The sequence below is a fragment of the Ambystoma mexicanum genome, chromosome 13 (assembly GCF_040938575.1).
Source record: "Ambystoma mexicanum isolate Mex_15411 chromosome 13, UKY_AmexF1_1, whole genome shotgun sequence".
NCBI classification, from domain to species: Eukaryota; Metazoa; Chordata; class Amphibia; order Caudata; family Ambystomatidae; genus Ambystoma; species Ambystoma mexicanum.
Window position 1 is genome coordinate 199,287,438 of NC_090938.1, and position 17,220 is coordinate 199,304,657.

The 17,220-nt window shown below is 46.4% G+C and overlaps 1 protein-coding gene across 1 annotated transcript in view; it reads left to right on the forward strand.

The window, feature by feature from the left end:
• Nucleotides 1–2,140: 2,140 nt before the first annotated feature.
• Nucleotides 2,141–17,220, forward strand: part of TNNT2 (troponin T2, cardiac type) — a gene marked incomplete at its 5' end in the record, with an annotated part of 101,086 nt that continues 86,006 nt past the window's right edge. The window contains one exon of the mRNA XM_069633636.1: nt 2,141–2,306. Coding sequence (XP_069489737.1) covers nt 2,141–2,306 — 166 coding nt within the window. The remainder of the gene's footprint in view (nt 2,307–17,220) is intronic.

The window sequence follows — 17,220 nt, forward strand, 5'->3', positions numbered from 1 at the left end:
CACCATCATGCACTGGCTCCTTTGGCTACTCAATATGGGGCACTGTATCGTTGCTCCCCCTTGCACACTGCGCACCATCATACATCGGCCCCTTTGGCTACTCAATATGGGGCACTGTATCGTTGCTCCCCCTTGCACACTGCGCACCATCATACATCGGCCCCTTTGGCTACTCAATATGGGGCACTGTAGCGTTGCCCCCCCTTGCACACTGCGCACCATCATGCACTGGCCCCTTTGGCTACTCAATATGGGGCACTGTATCGTTGCTCCCCCTTGCACACTGCGCACCATCATACATCGGCCCCTTTGGCTACTCAATATGGGGCACTGTATCGTTGCTCCCCCTTGCACACTGCGCACCATCATGCACTGGCCCCTTTGGCTACTCAATATGGGGGACTGTATCGTTGCCCCCCTTGCACACTGCGCACCATCATACACTGGCCCCTTTGGCTACTCAATATGGGGCACTGTATCGTTGCCCCCCTTGCACACTGCGCACTATCATACATCGGCCCCTTTGGCTACTCAATATGGGGCACTGTATCGTTGCTCCCCCTTGCACACTGCGCACCATCATACATCGGCCCCTTTGGCTACTCAATATGGGGCACTGTATCGTTGCCCCCCTTGCACACTGCGCACTATCATACATCGGCCCCTTTGGCTACTCAATATGGGGCACTGTATCGTTGCTCCCCCTTGCACACTGCGCACCATCATACATCGGCCCCTTTGGCTACTCAATATGGGGCACTGTATCGTTGCCCCCCTTGCACACTGCGCACTATCATACATCGGCCCCTTTGACTACTCAATATGGGGCACTGTATCGTTGCCCCCCTTGCACACTGCGCACTATCATACATCGGCCCCTTTGGCTACTCAATATGGGGCACTGTATCGTTGCCCCCCTTGCACACTGCGCACTATCATACATCGGCCCCTTTGGCTACTCAATATGGGGCACTGTATCGTTGCTGCCCCTTGCACACTGCGCACCATCATACATCGGCCCCTTTGGCTACTCAATATGGGGCACTGTATCGTTGCCCCCCTTGCACACTGCGCACTATCATACATCGGGCCCTTTGGCTACTCAATATGGGGCACTGTATCGTTGCCCCCCTTGCACACTGCGCACCATCATACACTGGCCCCTTTGGCTACTCAATATGGGGCACTGTATCGTTGCCCCCCTTGCACACTGCGCACCATCATGCACTGGCCCCTTTGGCTACTCAATATGGGGGACTGTATCGTTGCCCCCCTTGCACACTGCGCACCATCATACACTGGCCCCTTTGGCTACTCAATATGGGGCACTGTATCGTTGCCCCCCTTGCACACTGCGCACTATCATACATCGGCCCCTTTGGCTACTCAATATGGAGCACTGTATCGTTGCCCCCACTTGCACACTGCGCACCATCATACACTGGCCCCTTTGGCTACTCAATATGGGGCACTGTATCGTTGCCCCCTTGCACACTGCGCACCATCATACACTGGCCCCTTTGGCTACTCAATATGGGGCACTGTATTGTTGCCCCCCTTGCACACTGCGCACCATCATACATCGGCCCCATTGGCTACTCAATATGGGGCACTGTATCGTTGCCCCCCTTGCACACTGCGCACCATCATACACTGGCCCCTTTGGCTACTCAATATGGGGCACTGTATCGTTGCCCCCCTTGCACACTGCGCACCATCATACATCGGCCCCTTTGGCTACTCAATATGGGGCACTGTATCGTTGCCCCCACTTGCACACTGCGCACCATCATACACTGGCCCCTTTGGCTACTCAATATGGGGCACTGTATTGTTGCCCCCCTTTGCACACTGCGCACCATCATACACTGGCCCCTTTGGCTACTCAATATGGGGCACTGTATCGTTGGCCCTCATAGAGGTAGACTTAAGAGCGCGCAACGGGGTAGGCGGCTCAGTAAGATCACACTAGCAGTCAAAGGAGAGTGGGGGCAGGTCAGTGTTCACTGTGTCTCGAGAGGATAGCTCAGCGGCAACGTGCTCGCCTTGGAAGCAAGATGACACAGAACAACACGGGTTCGATCCCCGGGTCCGCGCTTGGAAACCTCTGGGTATTAAGCGTATTATAAAATAACCTATCATATATCACTGTCTACTCGTATATTTGCAAACACTAACCTCTCTAAACGCTGTCTTCCCCGGAGGAGAAGAAGGAGGTGTAGAAGAGGAAGAAGGGAGAGAAGAAGAAACATTAGAAGAAGCAGCGGCAGAGGAACAAGAGGAGGTATCCGAGGCGCATGCACAAGGTAATGTAACTACAATCAGCGTATGCGCTATGGGGGACCCTATCCCCTGTCCTCTCAACAGGGCAAGGTTCAGAGAGGAGTGGTCGATGAAAGGGCACTGTCTGTCTGTGTATATGAGATATCAATGTATATCACGTTTTCTAGCAGTGCACACCTGTGTTGAGACTGTATATTAGATTGCAGGTCGTGTTACATATATTCTGGTAGCTGGGGGAGGAGGGGAGGAGCAGCCCTGGCACTAGACCGGCTAATGAAAATCAGTACAGCCAGAGTCCTAGACTTAAGGACCCTCGCGCCCCCTGCACACCACTATTCTGCTAACAGTCAAGTTTTAACAATAGTGGCAATATAGATTTGTCAAAACATTCTTTACACAAACCAGAGGTGCAGAATGCATCAATATGTGTTTTGATTGGGCTAGGACGGCCCTGGTTCACCCTAATTCCCGCACACTGATTACCTTACCCCACCTCGGGAGTATTTTGGGGGTGCTCCCATCTGTGTACGAGTCTACTTGTGAGGAGGCCCTGTTTTCAGCTGCCTATTGCCTGGCATTTTTCGGGGCATTCAGGGTGTGTGAACTGGTGGCATCGTCTAGAGCAAGTCATCTGGGTGGAATGAAGTCTCGGGAGGCTAGCTCAGGGGCAACGTGCTCGCCTTGGAAGCAAGACGACACGTAGCAACACATGTTCGATCCCCGGGTCCGCGCTTAGAAACATCTGGGTATTAAGCGCGCTATAAATGACCTATCATATCATATCATAATGAAGTGGGCTCACACGCATCTCGTACCCGATCAAATAAAATTGTATTTGCCTAAATCAAAGACGGCCCCGTTGGGCACAGGGGTCTGGGTAATGCTATTTGCAGCCCCGGGTCAGGAATGATGCTCTAGGCACCTGCTGGAGTGCTACATGAGGGGAAGATCGGAGGTGGTTCCTCAGAAGTTGCTGGTCCCTCCTGGTGGGGGGCCATTTACGCAATTTCAGATTACGAGGGTGATGCAGAAAGGGTGCCAGGTATTGGGGCTGCCTACTGGGTTTCACTTCCTACTCCTTGAGCATAGGGGCTGCCACTGAAGTGACATCTGTTGGTCTGCCCCACAAGCATTCAGCAGATTGGGAGGTGGAAGTATGAGTGTTTCCAATTTTATATTCGGACGGGTTTTAGGCTTATGGTGCAGCATTAAGTGAGCTGTTCACTAACTCTGCATTTCTCTTGCCGCAGTATGGCCTGTGCAAAAGGGGGCGTGCATATGCGGCCATTCATTTATTTCGAGATCAGTGGCGAGGACCCGATTTGGCGGGACAAAAGATTGTAGGATGATTTTGCGTGTTATTGGATGGAAGCCAGGGGCCTGAGGCTTAGGCAGCTTGGTAGAATTTTGTTGGAAGCCTTAGAGGGGGACCAGTTTCAACATCCCGAGGTATTGGTGTTACATATAGAGGGGAATAACATGTGGAGATGGGGTAGGCAGCGGGTGAGGGTATTTATCTTGATCAAGGTTGCTTTCCTGACACAGAATCCAGGGGGTATGATCTTGGATTGGTCTGAGATGATCCCAAGGAGGGATTGGGGTAAAGGGTGTGAACCCGGGGCTATGAACAAGTCAGTGAGGAAATTGAACTGGGAATTGAAAACAATCCCCTCCACGCCTCGGTTACGCAACTTTAGATATGGTTTGTTAAGATTCTCCTCACCCGAAGGATGTGACGTTTTCATAGATGACCTCACTTCTCTTCCATTTTGCTTGCATATATCTTCATAAAGAAATCATATGATTTCACCACCCATTCCTGTGAGGTCATCCATCAATCAAACCTCCCTGTTCAGCCAACCCCTCGTAACTTTTCAGAACCCTTTTTGTTTCCACTCTTTCTTAAACCGGATGAATCTGCAACATTTTCATTTCAACTTCCTGCAGCTTCCTGCTCAAAACAAAGAGTTGTGCATTACATTGCACATTACGCTGACCCATTGCTCTGAGCCTCATGTTCAGCACGCAGCAAAACATCTTTTAATATGTGCATTTATTTTCTAAACCAACGTTGCAATGCAAGTTCATGCACCCCATCCTGCAGTTGGGCTGTGTCCTAAGCAACCCCATTCCAATTACTAATAGTTTAGTTTGTTAAGGTTATTACTAAGTGGGTTAATAATTAGTCATGTTAATTGTTGGCCCCTTCACTGCAGTACACTGTGCCTTGCCAATCCCCAAATGACCCCTTCTTTTCTCTCGGGTGGTTCTCATCAGTGCCTCACATCAGCCCCAAATCACACACAAGCTACACCCAGGGTTCCCTTTTACATTGGTGTTTACCTTCCATATTGAGATCAGTGGCTCTGTTGAAATTGGGGCACGGTTGGAGTTCCATGTCCCTTTGCCAAAATGTGTTTCAAAGTAATTTATTTCAAAGAACTTACTTAGAAAAAACGTTTTGTTTTTTATTTTTATTTTATGTTGGGGGTCCCTCCCAAGCCCCTCCCTTCCCTATACTATTATCCCTACCCCCTCCCCACTCCTGTCAACACCGTACACCCTATGTATTTTTGTTCGATGAAAATTACTTCAAATAAACACCTGTCGGTTAAACAACACGGTACCATTTTATCCTGCGCCGTCTAATGATAAAGTCTATGGGACTTCAAGAGCTCATGCATTCCTGCATCCCTGCATAATACATTAAGTGAGTCTAATAAAAAGTATTGAGTCCTGCATTTTCTGTAACTGAAACACAGTGAAATAAAAGGTATTATGAATACCATGCATCTTTATGCACCCAGGCATTCTAATTATCCACCAAACTGTCCATTTAATGTGGCTTTCATCAACACTATCGGGAGCATGATTGACTGTGTATATATATATATATATATATATATTTTTATTTTTTATTTACTTGTTTATAATCATAAAAAAGATTTTTACAAGGTTTAAAGTTTCTGCAAAGTCCAATAGGTTAGAACATAGATGTAGTGTCTTGTAGAAAGAAAGAAAAAGAAGAAACAGTTTGTATTTACTTAGGCGGAACTATGTTCGACGGATTGGATCTCAATCTTTTAGTCAGTCGTTTGTGTCGCTACAGTCATTTTCATTGCAGCTTCTAGGATCTTGACTGTTGCTATTGACCATCTGTTTTTTTCTCCTGCTATTAAGTGCCGCCACCACGTCTCCTCTTCCCTGAGTGTAGCTTCTCCAAAGAGCAGATGGACAGTTTTTTGACAATTCAGCATCAGGTGGGGTAGGGGATAAAAAGGGGTGGGGCAACTTGGGTGGGGTGGGGTAGTAGTGAAGTGGGAGGTAGTTCAGGGGGGGATCCCCCTCCCAACCCTCACCCAAAAAAAATATAAGTATTTTTTCTAAGTATTTCAACTAAGTAAATTACATCAAAACAATTCAATTCATTGAAATTACATGGAGCCCTTCATAATTCCCCTTTCTAAATAAAATAATGTATCTGCTGAAAATGGATATGTCACTACCAAAATCGACCATTCGTAGACCACAAATGTTTCTTGGCCACTGAGTATTAGGTGCTTTGAGCATCTTTCTGCAAGTAGTAATTTTATGCACACTCGGGAAGAAAGACAATGGCCCTCAATGCGAGTCCGGCAGTAACCGTGCCAGTAAAACCGGCAGGCTGCCGCCAGACCCATAGTGAATTACTGGCACTGGACTTGCCGGATCTACAGAGGCATTACAGTGTCGGTAAAGCCAGCGCTGGCAATTATGTTAATCCCCATAGGACTCCATGGGAATGGGGACCGCTGAAACACCAGCACCATGTCGTGCATCTCTGCAGGCGGGTGCCCGCAGAACGCGTAGTTTGCCTGTCTGGAAAACAGTGCTGGTATGTTTTACCAGCACTATTAATTCCAGATCGGCAAACAGGCAATGAGGGCCAATGTCTTCTCCGCACACCAGTTTCACAACTAAATCTCTGAATTGGGGTCCGAACCCAACAAGCAATTTTTACCAGGCGGTCAGTTCGGTTAAAAGAAGAAATACGCTCCTTCGACTTAAACATTATCACATGTGATGTGTCGCCACACCACAGGAAAGAGTGTAAGTGAAATTTAAAATGGGCCTCATTCCGAGGTTGGTGCTACTCATTGCTAGGGGGGGGGGGGCTAAGGGGGCTATAGCCCCTGATCTTTTGGATGTAGCCCCGGATAGAATCTCAGGAGCTACAGCCAAAAGACTAGCTAGCCCCCAGTCCCAACAGTTCCGACATCAGCGTAGCCCCGGGTCTTTTCCAGACATAGCAACTCCCCTGCATGGCGCTATTAGCCCATGACTAGCACCATTACCGGTACTGTGTTCGCTCTCGTTCTATTGGGACTTACCTGTCTAATGCGACCTTTGCGGGACCGTAAATCCCCATTGAAAATGTCAATCCCCATTCCCATTTGAGCACCCATAGCGCTCAATGGGAATGGCGAGGGTGCTAATAACGGTACCGTAAATTAAGGTACCGTTATTTGCTCTGAAGTCCCTTTGTGGATCCCGTCCATAACGCCTGGTAAAAGCAGGCGTTAAGGACAGGGCCGCAAAGGTACCTCGTAATAGGGCGCAAAGGGATTACCGGCACCAATGTCCTTAACGGTGCCCGGTATCCCTTTGCGCCCTACTCGGAATGAGGCCCAATGTGTTTTTGGTCACCACATGACCAAGCCCATGGAGCAACAGGCCTATCTATTGATGAAGAGTGATGGCAATGGCGTTGCTGAGGCGTAAGAATCGAGAGACAAAGTAAGGAACAAATCCGGACAACAATTTGAGCTGAGCCTGATTAAAACTGTGAAGTAAAAACAAAACAGTATCCAACTTCTTCATGCCACAGGAACATGAATAGGAATTACTTAGAGTGGGAGAATTGAGGGAATCCTGGGATGGAGCGTTCTTTGTCCTCAAATACTCTCATACTTGAAACGCCAGGACCTAAAGTCCATGGCAACTATAAACAAACCTTAAGAGTTAGAGCATTGATGCATGCTGGGACATGTAGTCCTATGTCCTGAAGTAATGGGACTTGAACATAGAAAACATTGAAAAATAAATGCCGGGAGAAGTCGAATACACATTCAGAGAGAGGCATTTGACGTAAGGTGGGACTTCCAGTCCTATGCCCTAAAGTGAAGGGAGTCAAACATTTGAAAGACTGGAAACTAAAGGTCTGGCTAAGAATATGCAAACCTTGGGAGCAAGATAATTAATACACGCTTTGACATGAAGTCCTGAGCTCTAAAGTGAAGGGATTAAAGATTTGAAATGTTGGCACCTAAAAGGCCCAGGCAAGTGTAAAACACCTTAAGGGTGAGAGAATTGATGTCTGCTGGGGCACGATGCCGTATGTACCAAAGTAAAGGGGCATGCTCGGAACTAAAATCTGAGCCAGCACTAAAAATCTATGTGAGAAAAAAAAACAGATGCTGGAATACATAGTATCTAACATTGGAAATTCTGTGAATTAAAGTCCAGAAAATGTTAGATCATCACTGGGGGAAAACAATTGCGTACTCCTTTTCCCATCCTAAGTATAATGTTCATTGACAGATGCCACATATGGCTCAAGGAACACCCCAACTCCCAGACATGGGTCAAAGAATTGTATTAAGTTATTCGGCAGGGTGCTGGTGTTACCCTCTCTAGCTCATCTAGAAGGCACCAGTGCTTCCCTAATTCAGGCATCCCTGCGTCCCAGATCAACACCTACTGATTGGTTCTCCCTACTAAGTTGTGACTTTTCAATATAATGAGGTCCTAAAGACAAATGCCTTATCTGAAGAAGCTCCCACAGAGACTTCCAAGACGGGCCCTATGCTATCAATCATGATTCTTCCTCTCACGCCCATATATTAATCTCCCTACCTCTTTCTATCATTCGTCTTCATCAGCTCTTCTCGCCTCCCTCCTACTGCACCTCCTGTCTCTCCATCTGATCCCTACGTCTTCCTTCTCTGTCTCTCCGATCCCTCTGTGCTGCACCCACACTTTGATGTTATTACTCCCTCCTCCACACTTCCTCTGCCTTCTCCACAATGCCACCCCCTCCTCTACACTACTACTAATTACTCCACACTACCACCACTCATCCCCACCTTCTCCCCAGTCAAACTCCTTTTACTCTCACAACCACTTTCGACTCACTTCCTACACTCCCTTTAACAACTCCAAACTTTACAAAATAATGCACTGAGAACAGCCTTGAGCATTCCAAGGAGAGACCACATTTCTGAAACAAGTACGAACTATAAATGGCTCTCAATCCAAGACAGAATCTACTTCAAACTAGTCTCCATCTCCCACAAATGTCTTAACAACGCCGCTCCTAAGTACCTGAAAGACAAAATCATCTTAAAAACTGTGCCAAATCCTACGAGATCAAGAAACTAAACTCCTTTTGCATTACAACCCCCACACTTTAACTTAAAAAGAGTTGGAGGCACCAGCTTCCCTGTACAAGCATCCCTAGCTTGGAATGCGCTCCCGCTTAACCTACGCACTATTCAAACTTTCAATAGCTTTAGGTTTAACACTAAAAAGTGTCTCCTCACAAAGGACTCCACCACCTAATTTGCGCGAGTACCCTTACCTAGCTACTCCTCGCTCCATTATCCTGCACCTATTATGTGGTCCTGTTGCCAACATGGATTAGATGGAATGTTTTTTGTGTATTTGTAGGTTTCCGAAAAGCCTACACCATATTTCATTGCCTACTGTCCATCATGATGATGATATGATGCATGTATATATGTATCTTTGTACCCTCATTATTATGTATCCATGTATTCATGTATGTTTCTTTCTCATACTAAGCTGTCTTGTAATGCACCCAGGTACCTCAGGGTGAGGTGCGCTTTATAAATAATAACTAAACAAACAAACTAACAAACTCTTGCTCAATTTTCATGCATGAAAACTCACCTTATAGTATTACCTGGCTTTTCTCTGATTTGCCTCCTTGCTCCAAACCACTGCCCAGTCTACTCCTCTGACCTCACCCGAAGAACCCACAACTTCCTTTTGCCGCTTTCATCCTTGCCCTCATTATCCCATTAGATTATTGGCCCTGACCAATCGGGCTCTCTCTTGCCCACCCAGGAGGTGTCACATTCATGGAAAGTTGCAAATAGGGGGTGAAGCCCTGCTCCTTTTATCTGTGTGTGGTCACTGTGCAGTAACAACTTTGTCCCACAATGCAAAGTATCAAAGTAGATGTTAGGGGGCCATGATGCTGTCACCCCTATGATAAGTGAAATAGCACTGACACATTTCGCTCTGTTGTAAGTCCTTGGTAGTCTAGGTTGGCTGCAGCGGTTTGGCTTCTGCATGCAATGGTGCTTGGGTGCGGTGTACGGTGACTGGGAAAGCCAATTAATATCCCTGGTTCTTCCTTCGCTCGTGTCGTCTCTCCTCCTTGGCTCTGTGGCTCAGGTAGCTGTGGGCAGGTCGCATGCAGCGTTGCAGGGTTACTGTCCTGCAGTGGTCTAACAAGCATACAAGAAAGTTGTTCCCATCAGGAATTATTTATAAATCCACACAGTTTATTTAATGAGCCGGGTCAAAGCATCATCACTTGTTTAGGCAACTTTGCTAATGAGAACCAATATGTTGTTCTTTGCAAGAACCCAGCCAAGACAGCTTAGGTCACTGCAATGGTGCAGTTATAAAAATGTATAATCTCTGCCCTGAATCAGCATACTTGAATATTGAACAATACATTGCAATACAGAAACATAAAACACAAATATAAATAAACACAGAGTGAAGAAAAAAAATGTAAATGCAAACAAATGATCAGTTAAATATAAATACAAAAAACAGGGACCACTCATGGTTTCAACATACACCCCCTTCCCAGCATAATTGACCTTATGCAAGTAGCAAAGGGCAAGGACAGTCTGTTGTAAGTCTAGCCTGAGGGGGGCAAAGTACATCAAGGGTCTACATACTCTAAGAATGGCCACACATCCGAACACATTTAACAATTTGAATATATATTTTGAGGCATGTAGGGCACAGTGTGTGCGGTTTGGCAGTTTGGCAATTACATTCCGCCTTCATCAGGGCCGAACGGTATGCAACCCTGTAGATGCAGAAAACACGAATCACCAAGGAAATAGTAATAAGCAAAATATTGCCTCAAAACCTAGCATTAGCCATAACCAGACACCCGTGCTTATGCACAACTTCACTGAGTTTGAAGAAGTGCTCAACACCAGGGGAGTTGCTAGGTCTGGAAAAGACCCGGGGCTAAGCTGATGTCGGAACTGTTGGGACTGGGGGCTAGCTAGTCTTTTGGCTGTAGCTCCTGAGATTCTATCCGGGGCTACAACCAAAAGATCAGGGGCTATAGCCCCCTTGGTCCCCCCCTAACAACGCCCCTGCTCAACACCCCCTTACCCTAACACTATAAGTGCTGACTCCAAGAACCCAAGGGTTAGTAAGTCATAAAGCTACAAGTGAAGCCTAAGAACCAATTGCTACGTCATTAAAAGCTAAGCTCTAGAGGATCACTCCCCAGAGTATCAAATGTTAAGTCTGGGAGCAGAGGGATGGCTGAATTCATATTCCTCCTTAAAGTGACGGAGACCAAAGCGAATTTCAGAGGGTTACATCAAGGTCTCTTAGAGAACCTGGCTGGGGAAGCCAAGAATATACTTGTGAAATACGGGAAAACCTCACGGAGCAGACCCAGAAATACAGAAAACCACAACAAAAAATACATATATCTCAAGAAACGGCATGATTGGCAAACCTCAAAGAACAATGAAGAACACGAAAGACAACTAATGAGACAGGCCACTCAGGGCCAGGCTTAGAGCAGGGCAGGCTGGGGCACTGCCCAGGGCACCATTAGCTCCCGCCACGCCAGAGTCTTTCAAGGGCTTCCCCGAGCTGGCGCAGTGGGAGAAGGCACAGCAGGTGCCCTTTTGTTATTAAATTCCCCTGTGGTGGCGGGCCGCATTTAATAACAATAGGGTGCTGATGCTATTGAGATGATTATCTCCCCACTCTGGCATTGGAGCAAGGTAGTTTTCATTAGAATAGAGTGCTCATGAATTAGCATGAGCGCTCTATTCTAGTGATTTACTCCCTGCTCAGGCGGCGGACCTGGGAGTTAAAAGAACATTGGCACCACATTTTTCTTAGACTGTCTGGGGTGTTGCTGCCGCTAAGGCCGGCACAGTGGGCACGGCTAAAACTGTCTGAAATTCAGAGCTGGAAAAGACACAAGACAAGTAACAAAAATGCTGGTAAGTGCGAGATTCAATGGAAAGTGCTTATTGCCACATGACGTGATCATCATGTCAATAGAAGGTAGGCATAGACGTACCTTCGCTGCCCAGGAAAAAAAATCGATGCAGCAAGTATAACTGTCCTGGCCAACACGGGACGCAATTTAGACCCTGGGCTACCTGCAGACACAAGACAAATAAGGGAAAACTTAAGTGCCTCAAATAGGCGAATGAAAGGACAAACAAAAGAATGAGGCGGGCCATGGGGGGTAACCAATAACTTACCCGCTGCTTCACAAACAGTCTCCAAGTGATGTAACTCACAATGGCCAAATGATACAGGAAGCTAGCTGCTAACAGCGGACCACTATTGGGGGAAGTAATCATCACCCTCTGCCTACTTGATGTTCCACGTGATTCACGTTACTCCCAGAACGGGGACGCAGAGCAGGAGCGTGCCATGCCAACAGTGAAAAGAGATCTCATTAAGAAACACCACTAGGGGCTTGGCAGGTATGAAAAAGAAGTTGTCAGGCTGCTAAAAATAATCAAACCTCACACCATAATCAGCTGAAGCAATGCATGGAAGAGATATTAATGTGCAAAGAGAATGCATATTACACCAACACATTTTCATTGTATCCACTTGTTGGTAGAATATCGTTAAGGCCTTGGTCTAGTGTATTGAGGCAATGGATCCCACGGGACTCCCTCCCGGCCAGTGCACGTGAGATATTTGGAGCATTCTTGATGTTCTCACACACCTACCAGGATAAGTCATCTGCTGAGTGTCTAAATTCTGTATAGTGGGCAACCATGGGGTCACGATATTACAAGGAAAACATGACCTGTGCTCCGTTATGCAGACATGTACTGGCATGGTGGTTTGCCCAACGTATTTAAGTCTGCACAGACATTCTTTACAGTAAATGGCATTAGGCATCATGCAGTTTGTATGGTTCCGAAGCTGCCACTGTTTGCCTCCTATGTCAAAGGCTTTCCATTTTTTGAGAACTTGCACACTGAAATGCTCGCTTGTGGGGAAATGTCCCACAGGTAGTCTTAAGTCCCACCCTGTGCCAGTAGCCCAGATTTCCTTAAACTTTGAGTGCGTCAAGTGATCTCTTAAGTTTTTTTGGCATTTCCGGGCAAGCAGTGGGATTGGTTCATCCGCGATGTTCAATCGGACTAGTGGCCAGAATTGTTGTATACCTTTTTTTATACCTAAAGTGTGTATGCTATACGCGAGGGCACAGACCAACTTGTCTTGGGGCTTATCTACTTTGGGGACAAAGAGGGTGTCCCTAGGTGTGAATCTTGCTCTGCGAAGAGAGTGGGAGACCAATTTCTTAGGGTATCTTTTCGATTTTAGCCTCTCTGCCAGATTATGGGCATGGAGCTGGTAATCAGATGTAAAGATGCAATTTCTCTATAGTCTCAAAAATTGGCGGTAAGGTAGATTTTCCTTTCGGCTTCTTGGGTGGAAACTGCCAAAATATTATTCCAGTCAGTTATTTTTTTATACAGAGAACATATGAATGTATCTTGATGATTTTTGATAAACAGATCAAAAAATCTGATCTCATTCTTGCTGGCGGTCATGGTGAATGGAATGTTCGGGTGGCACTGGTTAAGCCAGACAAGAAAATTATCAAGCATTTCAAGTGATCCCGACCGAACAAATATGATATTGTCTATGTAACGATCCCATAAAGAGATTCTTGGAAAAAAGGGGTTGTATACAGAAAGTATGTGCTGGTCTTCAAACGCTACCATGAATCAATAGCTATGCTCAGTGCGAATGCAGCACCCATAGCTGTGCCGCATATCTGCATGTAGAATTGATTGTTGAACTTAAAGAGGTTTTCATGCAAAGCAATGGCCAGTATTTCAAGGATAAATTCTGTGGTGACTTGTTGCTGAAGGTTTTCACGTAACAAGAATTCCTGGGCACTTTGGATAGCCTCCTCTTAGGGGAAATTGGTGTGCAGTGCCTGTGTGTTCATAGTAACAAGGACCTCATGCACTGGGTTAAAAGCCCTCCCATCAAACAGTTGAATGACAGAGGATTTCACTTTGGGGTAGGTGGCAGTGTGTTGGCTAACAGGGTGGAGAAGGGCATTGACAACCTTACATAAAGGTCCTGCAGTGGTCTCTCAGTACTGTTTCTGCCTCACTAGTGGCTATAGTAAAGAAAGAAAAAGCTTGACTAGCACTTTCTTTAAGAATTATTTAATGCTGCAAGTTGGTACTGCACATATATAAGCAAATATTAAGTGGGTACCTTGGGGGAGTGGGGGGGGGGGCTGGCCATGCGGCCCTCTCAACTACCACTGTCCCCCTTTGGGGTAGGACTGGATCTGGCTCCCAAACCTTTAGGCCTGCCACCCCAGGCTGAGAAGGAGTTTGTATCCCCTTGTGACAAGGTCACATTACTGACATTATCATAGAGAATAGAATGCAATTGGTGCTTGGAAACGAAGTCCATCTAAGTCTCATGGTGCATGGAAAAGTGCAAAGAGAGAGATACAGAGAAATTAGTTAGTCAAGAACCAGATCTAGTACAAAGCTGATGCGTTTTCCAAAGTCAAGCTTAAGAATTACTGGAGGTACTCTGACCATGGGTTACTGTGAGAGTGAATCTACTCTGCATTTCAAGCCTAGCCAAAGACTAAAGGAGTGAATTATTGAACTAATACATTGAAGAATGGCTAAGAAACATCAGTTAAAGTCCGGAGGCAGGAAAAGTAAGCCTGACCTCAAGATCAAATTGCAAAGAACATTGGTTTAGTGAGGCAAGGTCTGCAGAAATAGAAGCATCAACCGGTTGCTCTGAGTTATCTAGACTCTCAAAAATATAAATATTCATGGATTACAAAAGACACAGGGCTTGAGCGTAAGGAAACCCAAAAACATGTCCATTGGGAACCAAAGGCTGAGAGACAGGCTACAAAATAGACATGAAGGAAATATCAAGCACAAGGGAGGAGACGATCAGAATAATGAATAAGTCTAAATACCAAGGAGATATTAAGAGAAAGTAAACATAGAGGCATTGTGCAAAAGGCGGAGTGGGATTTTTCCAAGACCAGGAGGAGATTTTCAGAAAGAAAAGGAACCCATTGGATACATAAATTATAGATTTCCGAATATAAAACACCACACTGCATTTAATAAAAATATCTTCGTTGTGGCCTCATAACGAGAGTTTTCTCCTTTATGCTGATATGGATGATCATGACATATATTTGCGGGTTGGGCATACTATGTAAAGCAATAAGAAACAGATAATTCCAACCAGTTCGACCCTTATCTAGTGAGGTTGGAGAATGCATTCCTACTTCGTCCGAACATTTAGGAGACAAAAGGATAGTTTAGAAGTCATGTTTTATCGAGGTCAACTGTATTATTCACCCGGAGTTTTCAAAGATAGGCTTATGGAGACACAGCTTCATAAAAGGCTGAAACTATCTTGTTCCCTGGTGTGACGAATCCGTAGATGTCACTTCTGCCCGAGGGTGACCCCCTTCCCATGAGGACAGGGAGGTGAGGCCGCTTCCCGATAGTCTTCCTGAGGTGGTAGTCAGCAGGAGGATCTCATGGCGAGGGACCCCCCTGTGGGTCTAGGGATGACTATACAGTGAGAACGTGGTATTCCCAGACTCTACCACACCCTCCCTCACCCTCGTTTTCTGTACCAGGACTGCAGCAATGCCTACTCCCATGAGTGTGTAGGGTACAACATGCAATCCCTTTGCCCATTACTAAGGGAAGTAAGAATAGGGAATACTCATTTAACATCTTCTCAAAGACTGGGACAAAGAAGAAGGCAATTGATCCACTAGAGATTTGTAACATCAGTACCAAGACAAAAAAGAGAGCCAGAGCAATGCAGAACTACCTGTGGAACCCAAATCAGCATGCTAGTCAATGTGGACAATGTGCAACCAAAGTTGGCCCAAGAGAGATCTACGGTAAAGGTACTAAGTGTAAGAAGAGTCAGATCTACCTTAGGCAGAGCTCTCAGGGAAATACTGGGATGAGGAGGTGCTGTGGTATGAAGAGCGATCCTCAAAACACTATGGAGCAGTCTAGTGTTTCAGAAATACTTATTGGCCAAAGCCAATACAAAATGGATGAGGGAAAACCAAGCTGAGAGAGAAACCCGACATGGAAGAACCGTGGACGTGAGAGCTGGAAAACTGCAGCTAGGACACTTACTGGCCTGCTTAGGAGCTCCCACTCCGATCGCCAAGAGCAGACTAGCCGTAAAGCTACGGGAGACGCCTCGAGAACACAAAGGGTGCTGGCAGGTGCAGGCAGGGACCAACATGCTGCCAAAAGGAGGCAATGGGTTACAGAGCCAACGTGACATACTGAAAAGAGAGCAAAGCCTAGAAGGGCACAAGTTGAGACCCAAACAAGCCGCGTACCAACTGGAGAGCATTAGCAAGCCCCGAACAGGTACCAGGGTTGCCGGGACGCCTACTGGGGCTTTAGAAGGGTTTGAAAACCACGAAAGATGGATCTTGGACCCGCATCCTCATAGGAAGAGCATCATAATCACTCTTCCTCATCGCAGTGCCTGGCCAGAAACGACCCCAGGTCTGCTAACACGGGTCTGGGACAGGCACCCTCACAGAGAGAGCATCATAAGCACTCTTCCTCATCGCAGTACCTGGCAAGGAAGTAAACCAGGTCTGCCAATACAGGTCTGGCTTTGCTCCCAAAAAGATCAGCCAGGAGAAAGTAGACATTCCCCCCCAACTGTTGTGAACTGCAATAAGAAGCCTGAGAAAGACCAGGGGAAGGGAGACATTCCCCCAACTATTGTGAACTGCAATAAGAAGCATGAGAAAGACATGGGAAGGGTGACATTCCCCCAACTATTGTGAACTGCAATAGGAAGTATAAGAAAGGCCAGGGGAAGAGAGATTTTCCCCCAACTATTGTGAACTGCAATAGGAAGTCTGAGAAAGACCAGGGGAAGGGAGACATTCCCCCAACTATTGTGAACTGCAATAAGAAGCATGAGAAAGGCATGGGAAGGGAGACATTCCCCCAACTATTGTGAACTGCAATAGGAAGTATAAGAAAGACATGTGAAGGGAGACATTCCCCCAACTATTGTGAACTGCAATAAGAAGTCTGGTAAAAGGCCAGGGGGAAGGGAAACATTCCCCCAACTATTGTGAACTGCAATAGGAAGTCTGAGAAAGACCAGGGGAAGGGAGACATTCCCTCAACTATTGTGAACTGCAATAAGAAGCATGAGAAAGGCATGGGAAGGGAGACATTCCCCCAACTATTGTGAACTGCAATAGGAAGTATAAGAAAGACATGTGAAGGGAGACATTCCCCAAACTATTGTGAACTGCAATAAGAAGTCTGGTAAAAGGCCAGGGGGAAGGGAAACATTCCCCCAACTATTGTGAACTGCAATAGGAAGTCTGAGAAAGACCAGGGGAAGGGAGACATTCCCCCAACTATTGTGAACTGCAATACGAAGTCTGAGAAAGACCAGGGGAAGGGTGACATTCCTCCAAATATTGTGAACTGCAATAGGAATCATCAGAAAGACATGTGAAGGGAGACATTCCCCCAACTATTGTGAACTGCAATAGAAAGTCTGAGAAAGGCCAGGGGACGGGAAACATTCACCCAACTATTG